The sequence below is a fragment of the Galeopterus variegatus genome, unplaced genomic scaffold (assembly GCF_000696425.1).
Source record: "Galeopterus variegatus unplaced genomic scaffold, G_variegatus-3.0.2 Scaffold807, whole genome shotgun sequence".
NCBI classification, from domain to species: domain Eukaryota; kingdom Metazoa; phylum Chordata; class Mammalia; order Dermoptera; family Cynocephalidae; genus Galeopterus; species Galeopterus variegatus.
The window spans coordinates 167,602-180,118 of NW_007726918.1; the positions used below are offsets into that span (position 1 = coordinate 167,602).

At 47.2% G+C, this 12,517-nt stretch overlaps 1 protein-coding gene across 2 annotated transcripts in view; it reads left to right on the top strand.

Moving 5' to 3' along the window:
* The first annotated feature begins 1,689 nt into the window (after positions 1 to 1,689).
* TPCN1 (two pore segment channel 1) overlaps positions 1,690 to 12,517 on the top strand; it is a 61,334-nt gene continuing 50,506 nt past the window's right edge. Inside the window, exons 1-2 of one of the 2 annotated variants that reach the window (XM_008572585.1) lie at positions 1,690 to 1,878; positions 4,478 to 4,711. In XM_008572585.1, coding sequence (XP_008570807.1) covers positions 4,600 to 4,711 — 112 coding nt within the window. In that variant the 5' untranslated portion in view covers positions 1,690 to 1,878; positions 4,478 to 4,599. The remainder of the gene's footprint in view (positions 1,879 to 4,477; positions 4,712 to 12,517) is intronic. The other variant, XR_550462.1, reaches the window with a different exon arrangement.

Here is a 12,517-nt window from a genome sequence, read left to right on the forward strand (position 1 = left end):
TTCAGACTTTCATTCCTTCTTACAGTGAATGATATTCCATTCCATATGTATACCCTATGTTGTTTATCCATTCATCCACCAATGGACTATAATTGCTTTTGTTTGTTTGGGTGGCTGGTATGGGGATCTGAACACTTGACCTTGGTGTTATCAGCATCATGTTCTTTTTTTTTTTTTTTGTCTTTTTTCGTGACCGGTTAGGGGATCGTAACCCTTGGCTTGGTGTCGCCGGCACCGGCACCGCGCTCAGCCAGTGAGCGCTGTGAGCGCACCAGCCATCACTATATAGGATCCGAACCCGCGGCGGGAGCCCCGCTGCGCACCCAAGCGCCGCACTCTCCCGAGTGCGCCACGGGGCCGACCCACAAATGAGCTAAAGTCCAGCCCTATAGTTGCTTTTTGAGAAGAGGATTTGTCTAGCCCTTCACTCCATCATTTTGGAAATCAATCTCCACAAGTGTAATTTTACAATTACTATATTATTGTATTAATTACTATCTCCCATGTTAGACTACAAGCTCCTCGAGGGGAGGAATGAAGTTTCTTCTATAAATCTCTCTACCCCAGCACCCAGGAGAAGGCACTCGGTAAATAATTGTTGAATATATGAATGTTTAAGGTATGGAACGAGAGAACTTCCTTAGAACTTTTTTAAGTAGGAAGCGTCAAGGCCAGATGTGTTCTAGAAAAAAAATTGTCACTGTTTACTAAGCAGTTACTATGTTGCTCGGCTCCTTGCCAATCTCTTCATCACCTCCACTCATTTAATCCTCACAAGAAACTTTGTCTTGAGTATGTTCAAAGAAATCACACTTTAAGGACAGGGATGAGAGTTAAATTCTCAAGTTAGTACAAAAGGCAAATATTAATCAAAATTATTTAATTTAAACACACTTGAGCGAGATGCTTTCTGTTGCACTGCAGCTGTTGGATGGAATGGTGGGAGACATAAACTACCCTCTTACCCCCATCACCTATGACATAAAGTAATTTACCTATGATGTGACTCTACTTGACTGGTATCATCTCCATTTTAGGGATGAGGAAGTGGACAGGCGGAGAAGCAGAATAGAGGCAGGAACACCGAAGAGGATGCCCTGTGGTCCTTGCAGGAGCTAGAGAGCAGGGTCTTGAAGGTGTGTCAGGATCGCAGTGGGGTTACTGATTCCTCAGAGAGCCAAAGGAGAGCGGGATAGATCCCATCCCACATGTACCGCCTTCCCAACCCTTCCCCACCTGGTTACTCACCCGCTCTGAGGGTTCCGAGTTTCTTTATCAGCAGTTACCTCCGCTGTCCCTGCGTTGCTAGGTTACCTGTCAATCTCAGGAGGCGGGACTCGACATCTGATTGACTTTCCTTTTCACCATTCAATTCCTTGTTCCGCTCAGTCAGCCCACCTCCTGAGTCCTGACCAATTAGGAGCACCGTCTCTCTGTCCTCTCACCAATTGAAAGACCCGGGACGCCCTCTGGGTTGGGCTGGATAAGTAAGGTGGCGAGGATGGGAGTGGGAACAGGGCGGAGCTTCCTCGTCCCGCCCCTTCTCAAGGAGGCGGGCCGGGAGTACTGCATCGGCAGCGGGTGAGAACTGGGGAAGGACGTGAAGCTTTACCAATCAGAGCTCACCATGGCAGCCCAAGATAGCCAATAGGCCGTGGAGAAGGGGAATTGGGGCGGGGCCACCGGGTTGAGGGGACAGTGGGCGGTGGATGGGAGAGCTGGCGCAGCTGCTGTGGTGGCAGCTGCTGTGGTGGCAGCGGCTGAAGTAGCGGTGTCTGTAACAGCTCTGGGCTCGGGGCTTTGGTGGCGGCGCCGCCGGCGGGCTGGGCTGCACGGTGCGGACTCCGGCGCGCGGTCCGGGTTGCTGGCGCGGCACGTGTAAGAATTTGAAGGGTGCGAGGGTTTGGCCCGAGAGAGAGGGCAGGGGTCAAGGGTCAGAGGGCGTGGAGTAAGGGTTTGCGGCTGGACGGGTTGCGGGTGTGGGAGGTGGGCAGGGCGGGGCCAGAGGGGCGCGCTTCTCTCGGTCCAGCCCAGGCCTGGGCTTTGCACTTCTCTCTTCTCCCCCGGTTTCCTCGGGCGACCCCCAAGTGGGGGCCCAGACCCGGACTGGGAGCACGTGGAGCTGGAGCCCGCACTCCTGCCTCTTGCTTCTCCTTTCACCCGCTCATCTCCCCGGCGCCCTCCGGTGACCCCGCAGGAGACTCATACCCGGGTCAGGCTGCCCCAGTGGACAGCGGGTTGGCAGTTGGCTCTTTTCCCCGGGACCTTTCCGCAGGAGTGACCTGGGTCCTTCGTACAGAGAGCCAAAGCCCGCCGAAGGAGCACAGGGCTAGGACTTAGGAGTCCTGGGTTCTCAGTCTGCACTGTGTGACCTTGGACAAGTTCCTTCCCCTCTCTGGGCCTCATTTTTCTCTCTCTGTAAAATGAAGGGTTTAAATTCAAATTGGGGAACTGATTCTGGGAGTGGGTATAGGATAATGGTAAGTGGGATGGGTCACGGAATTCAGAATGCCTGAGTTGAAATCTGGGCTATCCCACTTCCCTGTTTACTTGTAAGAGGCAAGTTAACTACTGTAAGCCTTGGTTTCCTCATCTGTAACATGGGAATATTAGCTAAGATAGGATTTCTCAACAACAGCATTATTGACATTTTGAGCCATATAATAATTTTGGAGTCGTCTCCCCTGTGCATTGTAGAATGTTTAGTGGTATCCCTGGTCTCTACCAACTAGTGACCCGCCCACTCCCAAGGTATGATCATCAAAAATGTCTCCAGACATTGCTAGTATCCCCTGGGGGGTAAAATCACCCCAGTTGAGAGCCACTGAGCTGAGATAATGCATGCAAGCAAGCAGTTATATACTAATGTTAAAACATAAAAACCACTAGCCATTATGACAATAACGATAAAATTAAGAAACTTCTTGATGAGTTGAGAGGATTAATAGATTCTCTTGCCTTCAAAATAAGTACAGGAGATGATTGTCAAAGATGAGTAATGGATACAAGGAAGTTACTTATATATTTTCTAGTTTTGACTACGTTTGAATATTTCCGTGGTAAAGAGTTAAACCAAAAAAAAAAAAAAAAAAAAAAAAAAACCTAAAAAAATAATTCTTAAGATAGCCTAATGGTAGCATCTCACCTGGGATTTCCTCTTCTGCCTCTCACTAGTGAGTTTAAAAGTAAAATAAATCCTCAGATCTGGAGGAAACTTAAAAAAAAATCTTCTCACAGGAAGTTTGCTGGGCTGAAAGCTACAGGCTTAGCAGCAAGTAGCACGGTATTTACTTTTGCTGTCTTGTTTTAAGAAGATGTGCCATTCCCCCTATTGGTGCTGAGGGATCTGCTGGAAGTTATTCTAATGAATCACGAGAGAAGTAAATTGCCATGTTGCCATTCAGTGGGTCAATTTGGAGGCAAAATTGACTCAGCCTGGAGGCCACAGCTTGAGGAAGGAACCTGCTGTTGTTTTCAAGTTCAAAGGTCTGCAGTCAGATCTGCTGAGTCCCTGCTTTTCTTTTGGTCCTTCTAAGCAGAAACAGGAATGTGTATAAATAGGAACTGTAACAGGCTAGTTCTGAGTGTTTTAAATTGAGAGTTAAGGATGAGCACCTTTGCTCTGTGATTCTGGACATCATTTTAAAAATACTCATGTTTCCTTCCCTTTCTTCCTCAAACACTTACATCTAGAACAATGCCCATATGAGAATGATATGTATTGTTTACCAGCAAAGTCTAGAATGATCTTGGGAGTATGTGTCTAACTACTCCTGAGAGGTTGCTTATAAACCTGACGTGAAAGACATTTAAAAAAAAGATATGGACAAATATAGATTACTTGGCATGCTGACACTTTACTGGTCATTGAAGCTAGGTGCTGTATGTCTTGGGGCTGTTTTGAAGTTTCAGTCAACTTTTACTTATAGTTTGCTAGTAAAGCCCCTGGTACATGGTAAGTGCTCATTAAGTATTAATTACTATTATTCTAATGGTTGTCTTTTTGTCTTTAAAAAAAATTTTTTTTTTTTGGTAGCTAGCCAGTACAGGGATTGAACCCTGGACCTTGGTGTTATCAGCACCATGCTCTAACCAACTGAACTAACCGGCCAGCCCTGTCTTAAATTCTTCATAAAACTCACACACAAATAAGTGTAAAGATGGGTGGAGGTGGAATATATTAGCCCTAATCTCACTCTCCAGACATAATTACCCTTAACTTTTCAATATTTGTTCTTGCAGATGCCATTTATAATGCCTTTTAATGCCATTATACTGTAATAACTCTTCTTTGTTTAAATTAAGATATAATTTACATACCATAAATTTTACCAATATAAAAAGTATAATTCAGTGGTTTTTAGTATATTCACCAGGTTGTGCAGTCATCACCACTGTCTATTTTCAGAACATATTCATCAGTAGTGGTTATGTTTTAATAATTGTCTTTCTTTTCTTTTTATCCCCCAAATCTTAGAAGATGCCTCTAATGGAGTTTCTGAGAAGCACCTCTGGGCCAGTGGCTTTGAAAGGGAGCTCCAACCAGAGACTATTTAAAGCCCTGGACATTGCATCCTGAGAGCTATAGGAGAGGAGAACATGGCTGTGAGCTTAGACGACGATGTGCCCCTCATCTTGACCTTGGATGAGGGTGGCAGTGCCCCACAGGCTCCCTCCAACAGCCTGGGCCAAGAGGAGCTACCTAGCAAAAGTAAGACAGTGGGGTGGACTGTGGGGACTGCAGCTATTCTGTTTCAGAGGGGGAGAGACAATGAGGGCTTTGTGGTCTGATAGAAGGGGCATGTACCCTCTCACCTGACCCCACACTTGAGACCCAAGTTCTGACACAGAAACTATTCCTGGGAGACTGGGGGCATCTAGTTCATTATCCAATCTTCATAATGCTTATAGCGGCTGGGCTCGCCCTCCTGGAGCACTCGCTTCCCTCAGCCACTTGCCTCCCTTGCACCTGAGGTCCCCAGGCTCTGTCTGTAGACGCTTGGCAGGGAACTCAGGCAAACCTACTTCTTGGCTAGCTTCCCTGCTCTATTCCTTGTTAAACAAAAGGAGCAGATCTCAACACCAGCCTCTGTGTGTCCCACTCTGAAACCACTGGCAGGAAAACAGAGCTGACTGCTTCTCTCGTCTCCATCTCAGTCCTCGCGTTGCCCAAGATGGGGGAATGAGGCGAGCATTTGTTGTGATCCATTGATTTGAGGGTTTGGGGTTTTGCTTTGTCTTCCTCTGAGCTGAAGCCTAGCACAAAGTGAACCCAAGAGAGGTAGTGAGATTTAAATTTTTAAAATTTTAAGTGTGTTTCTGGCAGAATGAGAGGCCTTAAAAACCTTCATAGTCCTTGTCTCGAGGCCATTTGTTTCATCTACTTAGGCCTTGGGCTCAAGAGAGACTTAAAATAACTGGTCTTTTCTGCAGTGTCCTAAGATGCCAGTACCAGAACTTTAAGGTCTCCTTAGCGTATGGATGTTCCACCATCTACCAGTGCTCCTCAGCCAGAGCATAGATGGACTGCTCTTCTCTCATGCACAAGCGGAGACACTTGGGACTAGGGAGAGAAGAGCCTGGCTCTCCTGTCTCCTTTGTCCATAGAAAACACAGTTGGGTTGCAGGGAGCTCAGCAACCTCTTCTTCTCTCATGCACAAGCGGAGACACTTGGGACTAGGGAGAGAAGAGCCCGGCTCTCCTGTCTCCTTTGTCCATAGAAAACACAGTTGGGTTGCAGGGAGCTCAGCAACCTCCCCTGGGAAGTGATGAAGGAGAACTGTGTTCCTGGGGAGGAGAGTGCTGTGGGAGCCCTGGCTCCCTATAAACAGGCCTGTCTTTGCTTTGGCATGTCCACCCCCATCTACGGTGGCCAAGCTGGGTGGTCCAGGAGGATTAGAACAAACCAGATTTCCCCCTGAGTGTCACTAAGAGCTGAGAAAGCAGTAGTTCTGATTTCAGGATCATCTGTTTTCTAAGATCCCTTTGCAAGGTAGGCAGCATTGTCCCTATTTTACAGAGGAAGAGATGATAGTGAGCAGAGATTTGAATCCAGGGTTCCTTCCCCTCTTCCTCCTCCTTTTTCTCCTTCTCCTACTCCTCCTTCTCCTTTTCCTTCTTTTATGAGCCCTTAATAAATGTGAGCACAGGCCGTTAGCACTTATGTGCATTATCTTATCATATAACCTCAAGATATAGAGTTACTGTTATTATCTGTGTTTTATAGTGGAAAAGAGGGCCTCAGAGAGGTTGAATAACCTGTCTAGGGTCACACAGCTAGTAAGCAGTAATGCGTCTCTGATCTGTCCTCCCACACCACTGTGGAAGGTGCTTTGGGAAAGGGATGTACGTGAGTATGGCACAGTCTCAGCTTCAGAGGAGGACACTGCCTAGTGACAGAGGTGTGAAGTCCACAAGGGAATGGGCTGAAAGGAAGGGTGGTTGGCATACTAAAGGTGTGGCTCATGTCTGGAAATAGCCAGGCTCAAGATTCAAGTGGGAATCCTGGTTGTTAGTGAGTGCCACTTTTAAATCCCTCCAAAGCATCCAAGCTGATGGTAGGTGTTCTGTTGTCCTGTGAGGTAAAAGTGGGAAGAGCAGCCCAGTTCTGCGTCAGGCTTTGAACTGATGATGGAGCTCGATGAGTAGGAAATAGGCCAAGAGCAAAGAGACAGTAAAACTCATGTTGGATAAGCCACTAGTGAGGCTGTTCTTATCTCGGCAAAGTCAGTGGCTTCTTTTAGTTTGTTTCTTAAGAAAAAAGATAACTAACTGCCAGGGTCCAGAGACGTTGTGTTTTCTACACAGTGCATTAGTGCCTCAGTTTCCTCTCTCACTCTCTTTCTGGGTCATTTACTAAAAACTCTAAGAACTAGTAGTTGTAATCCACCAGGCCTGGCTGGGGAAAACAGTGGGGCCTCTCTGAGGAAAGATTTCAGAGAAAGCCTGCTCTTCCTTAGCATAAGCCTTCATTATTTCATGCTTGGGTTTTGGCATTGAGCTCCTTCCCAAGGTGCCCTTCCATGCTGTCTGAGCAGCCTGTCTAAAACACAAATCCAATCTGGTAATTTCCTTATCTTAAAGCTCCTCAGTATCTTCCCATCTCTACAGGATGCAGGCCATGCCCTTTAGTGTACAAGGCCTTGGGTATTCTAGTGCCTTCTTGCCTGAACAGTCCCATTTCCTGCCTCAGCCCACAATATCACACTGCTTTTAGTTCATTGAATCCCAGTGCATTCTTAAATCTCTCTTCCTTGCTGGTAAGTCTGTCTGGAATGCCTTTCCCAGCCTCTTGTTTACTCATGAGCTCCAGTTCCTTCTTGAAAGTCCTGCTGATAACACCATCGTTTTGAAGCCTCCACTGAACTTCACCTTCCTGGCAGAGCTAATTACTCACTGCCCTTTTCTGCTTGGTTTCCTGATTAGGCTTCCAGTATTACAAGGAGCTCACTGTGTGGTAACTACTTGTTTAGGCATCTGATCACCCCATAGGCCCTGAGTTCCATTCATCTTTGTATCATGTAGCTCAATACCTACAATATGTAGATACTCAACAAATCATGCTCAGAATAAACCTGGTGGGGTTTCTGGGGCCGAGTGGCTGTCTGGGCATCTTAGTTAGAGGTGGGCAGCATCTGCTCCTGCCTTTTCTCCTAACTGGTGTCTTGAGTCCCATTGCTCCCAACATGGCCAATTGATCGTCCTGGAGACTGCTATCATTGACCTGGCTAAAATACACCCTTGTCTGTGGCTGCTGTATACCCTTGAGGTATTAAGGAGTTGGCAGAATGCAGTTGGAGACCATCAGCAGAGCTGGCAGAGACAAGAACATAAACCACTGAGAACTTTCTAAGCTTTCTAAGGGTATGAGCCTTGATGAAACCTGTACCTTTGTCCTGACCCAGCAGTCACCAAGCCCTTCCTCTGGCTCTGAACCTATGTGCTCCTTCTATCAGTCTGCTCAGGTGGCCATATAAATAACATGGATTGGGTGGCTTAAACAACAGAAATTTATTTTCTCGCAGTTCTGGAAGCTGGAAGTCGAAGATCAAGGTGTAGGCAGGTTTGGTTTCTTCTGAGGCCTCTCTTCTTAGCTTACACATGGCCACCTTCTGGCTGTTTCCTCACATGATCGTCCCTAAGTTTATGTCTGTCTTCTTATAAATATGCCAGTGCTGTTGGATTAGGGCCCACTCATGTGACCTCATTTTACCTTAATTACCTCTTTAAAGAGTATACAAATACAGTCACATTCTGAGATACAGGAAGTTAGGGCTTCAGCATATAATTTTTGGGGAGACATAATTCAGCCCATAACACTCCTACCTTTTCCTCAGATGCAGGCACCCAGGAATCTAGCTGTGCTGCCTGTGACCTTTAATCCTATGCTAAGAACTATCCCTGCAGGAAACTAGAGGGTTTGGATCTTTCTCCTTGTATGAGCAGTGTGGATTTTATGTAAGACTCAAACATCTTTGGGCTATAAGAGTGGCTGCTGAAATGCTAATGAATGACTCACAGGCAGAACGTGTCAGGTTGATAAAGGAGGCAGGTATGAGTTGAGGTATTTAAAGCCTGGAAATTAGGAATAACCTTGAGAACAGTCAGTGGGTCTGGTGTTTGACAGGGCAATTTAGAGACAGCCTGCAGCCTGCACTGTGCATCAGACAGTGGTCTAAACCACCACGTTTAGGGAATCAGATGTCCAGAGTCTGAGCACTATGGTCAGCACGGGGTTTTCCAAGGTAACTCTGGTTGCACTAAGCTTTTGCTTTCTCGTTGTCTTTAACCCAGTTGCTGCCTAAGCTGGGCCCGCAACAAATGCCTTTTCTGGGTGAGGAAAGGGTTGGAGATGAGGGGGCTGGCTGAGGTGTGAGCAGGGTGTTCAGTCTCATGGATTCTTCATGGTTTTAAGGTGACAAGCCACGCAGGAATAAGGGCTAAGGTAACAGAGCAGAGAACTCCCCTCTCCCTCCTTCACCCTGATGCCTGGTATGTGATCAGGAGTTACCTAGGATCAGTGCCATGCCAGCATTGTGGAGGGTCACTGTCCCCTGGCAGGGGCCAACACATGGTGCCCTGGCTCACTTTCCAGAGTCTTCATGTAGCCAGAGCCGGTTGGCACCAGGCTTGGTCAAGGTGGGCCAGAACTGTTAGCCTCAGGGCAGACAGAGTTGCTGGAAAAGAGCTGTGGGGCTGTTACCAAAGGATGATCAACCCCCAGCTGGACTCTGCACCGCAGAAATCCATGTCCGTGGCTCTTAGTTTCTGAGTGTCCCCACTATAGCTGTCAAAGAGTGAAGGAAGCCCAAGGGACTTGTATAGCTTTTGTCACTTATGATACACTGTGTGGTGGAGTGGTTGAGTGTATATATCAACCTCCAGACTTCTAATCCTAGCTGAGTACAGTGCTTAGCTTCTCTAAGCCTCAGCCTCCTCATCAGTAGAATGGGATCGTGATAGAATCTCCTAGTAGGGTTGTTGGGGGGATTTAGTGAGATCATGTGTGCAATCACATAGTCAATGCTCAGCCAGTCATAGGCGTTATTATCATGGCCAGAGATTGGGCTGCTTCTTTGGAATATCCGCCATTAGCAGGGGTCCTGAACCCAGACTAAGATCTGATTCCTTTTTGCCTCACTCCTGGCACAGTGGGTGGCCACTGCCAGGCAGAGAAGCTGAGGCAGCATGGCAGCTGAAGACCAAGCAGCAATTAGATTTTCACAGCCTCCCATGGAGCTTGGGCATTTGGCTCTGACGGAGTCATTTCCCTGGCTTTTTTAGGGCCTTGCTGAGGCAGAATGCGGGGTGTCACTAGACCGGCAGCAGCACCAATTAAAATGAGCAAGCACCCAGCATGCCGGGTTGGAGCCTCATAGCTGAGACTTGAAGCCTTTCACTTCCTCAGCCCTCCGTGTCTTCATGGGGGGATCCTGTCTTTTGCCTTGGGCCCCCTGCCATGAAATGTCATTTCTCTCTTCTGCACGCAGAAAGCTGCTGTGTCTAAATGGCGGCTGGGTGTGGACTGGAGTGCCTGCTGCACTGCTCTTTACTGATCACCTTAGGGAGGTCTGAGTTCACATTTGCTCTGAAAGTGCTTCATGAGCCAGAACAGACAACTTGGCAGCCTCCAAGTGGGGGAGAGTTTGGATGGCTCACAGCAGTCAGCTTCTGGTGGCTTCTGGTTGCTGGGCCCTGCCTGGAGTTGCCTCATATTACAGCACAGTGGCCCAGCAAGGAAGCCCATGCTCTTCAGAGGAAGCATCAAGGGACTAAGACTGGGAAGGACGTTGGTCCAGACTGCCCCCATTCCACCATTGTGCTCTTGTAGCAGCTGTCCATTCTTATCCCTGCACTGGAGCAAGTTCCCTGATTTAGACGCTTCCTAACTCTAACCCATGGTCAGGTCAGTCGTTGGTCCAGACTGCCCCCATTCCACCATTGTGCTCTTGTAGCAGCTGTCCATTCTTATCCTTGCACTGGAGCAAGTTCCCTGATTTAGACGCTTCCTAACTCTAACCCATGGTCAGGTCAGTCTGAGTAAGGATGTGCTCAGTGATGATGATGGCCCAGGGGTTTTGAGCTCCTGCCATGTGCTAGGCAGCGTCCGCAGCACTTGGCTTGTACTGTCTCTCTCATTTGGTCCTCCCAGTGGGTCCCTGAGGTTGGTGCTTTCAGTATCATCTTGCAAAAAAAGAAACAGGCTCCCAGGGGTTGAAACTTATGGAAGGTCACCCAGTCACTTTAGCAGCATTTGAACCCATGTCCTCTGACTCCAGAACTGGTGTCTTAACTAATATGCCCCCCACTGTGAAGTAAAGCTCTGTGGAAAAGGTAAAATTTTATTCTGAATTTCTTTCCCAAAAGGAAGGTGGTTTCTTTTTTTTTTTTTTTCTTAAAAGATGACCGGTAAGGGGATCTTAACCCTTGACTTGGTGTTGTCAGCACCACACTCACCCAGTGAGCTAACCGGCCATCCCTATATGGGATCTGAACCCGTGGCCTTGGTGTTATCAGCACCACAGTCTCCCGAGTGAGCCACAGACTGGCCCAGGAAGGTGGTTTCTATCTTTATCTTTTTTCTTTTCTTTCCAGGAATGCTGTGTTGAGATATCTCTTTTTTAATTAAACTTTTATTTCGTATAAGGCATATTATTATTCTTAATTGGAGTTCCATAGCTGGAAATCCCTTCCATGTTGTAAAAACAGGAAAACCAATGGGGTTGCATTGTAAAATCTGTGTTGGATCATCCAAGAGAAGCTAGAAAACATGGAGAAGTGAAAAACCAGACCATAAAAGACAGCCACGATTTCACCATCCACAGAAACAATGGCTTTCTTCTTAATGCATGCTCTCCCCCCGGTTCTTCCTCTCCATAGCATTTGGCTACATTTGCCAGCACTGTGGTTGGAACAAAAAAATTGGGTCTGAGAATGGGAAATCACAGGAGTCAAGATTTGGGGTTGGGAAAGGAAGGACAAAGGAGGACCAGCTTGGAGTGGGGCATGAGGCAGACTCAAAAGTCCGGGTGGGATTGCAGAGAGGAGCGACCGCCTGAGGTTGTCAGTTCCCAGTGGCAGATGTCCCCACATTGGGACTTGCCTGGGGGATGTCCCAGACCGGACTGGATAACCGGATTGGGGCCATTGGTGTTATGTTGCCTTTTGTACCAGGGACCCCCTTTGCCTTGTTTGCTTTTTGTTGGAGGTACTTACCTAGTTGTAAAAAGTGCAGTTCTTCCTCTACCCAAACCACTCATGAAGCTCTGGCTCAGAGGAAGTAACCTTGTAGCATAAGACCTGGGGCCCAGTGTGCTGGGGGTGTGTTGGGGACTGTGTACGCTCTCTGAAGAGGCAGTGGCTACTTAGCTCTGGTCTGTCGTTGTCATATAGCATGACAGACTGATTGTAATACATTTTCCAATTTTTCAAAAGAAGTTAGAACCTATACTTTTAATCAGAAATCTTCTGTTTTTTTTTTTTTTTAAAGATGACTGGTAAGGGGATCTTAACCCTTGGCTTGGTGTTATCAGCACCACGCTCAACCAGTGAGTGAACCGGCCATCCCTATATAGGGATCCGAACCTGTGGCCTTGGTGTTATCAGCACCACACTCTCCCGAGTGAGCCACGGGCCAGTCCAGAAATCTTCTGATTTTTAAACGTTGACAGCCAATTCATATGCCTTATTCCTAGCCAGCAGAATAAAATCTGGTCAATAGGCTGTTACTGTATGATCTGTGACATAGAACATATCAATTCAGCCTGTTTTCTGTTTGAACAAACTATTTCAAAATAAGGAAAACAGTACAAAACCAACCAACAAAATCTCCATGGCCCTTGAGGTTATCTTCTCCTTTGGGTGGCTTTTCACGAGAATCAGAACTGGTCAGACAACTTGTTCTTTGTGCCTTAGTGCTTTGCCTAAAGAAAGACCAGATTTCATTTAGCTTTGGAATTTTGGGGAGGATGGGAGGACAAAGCAGGTGTGTACATGTCCCAGGAACCCCTTCCTCTT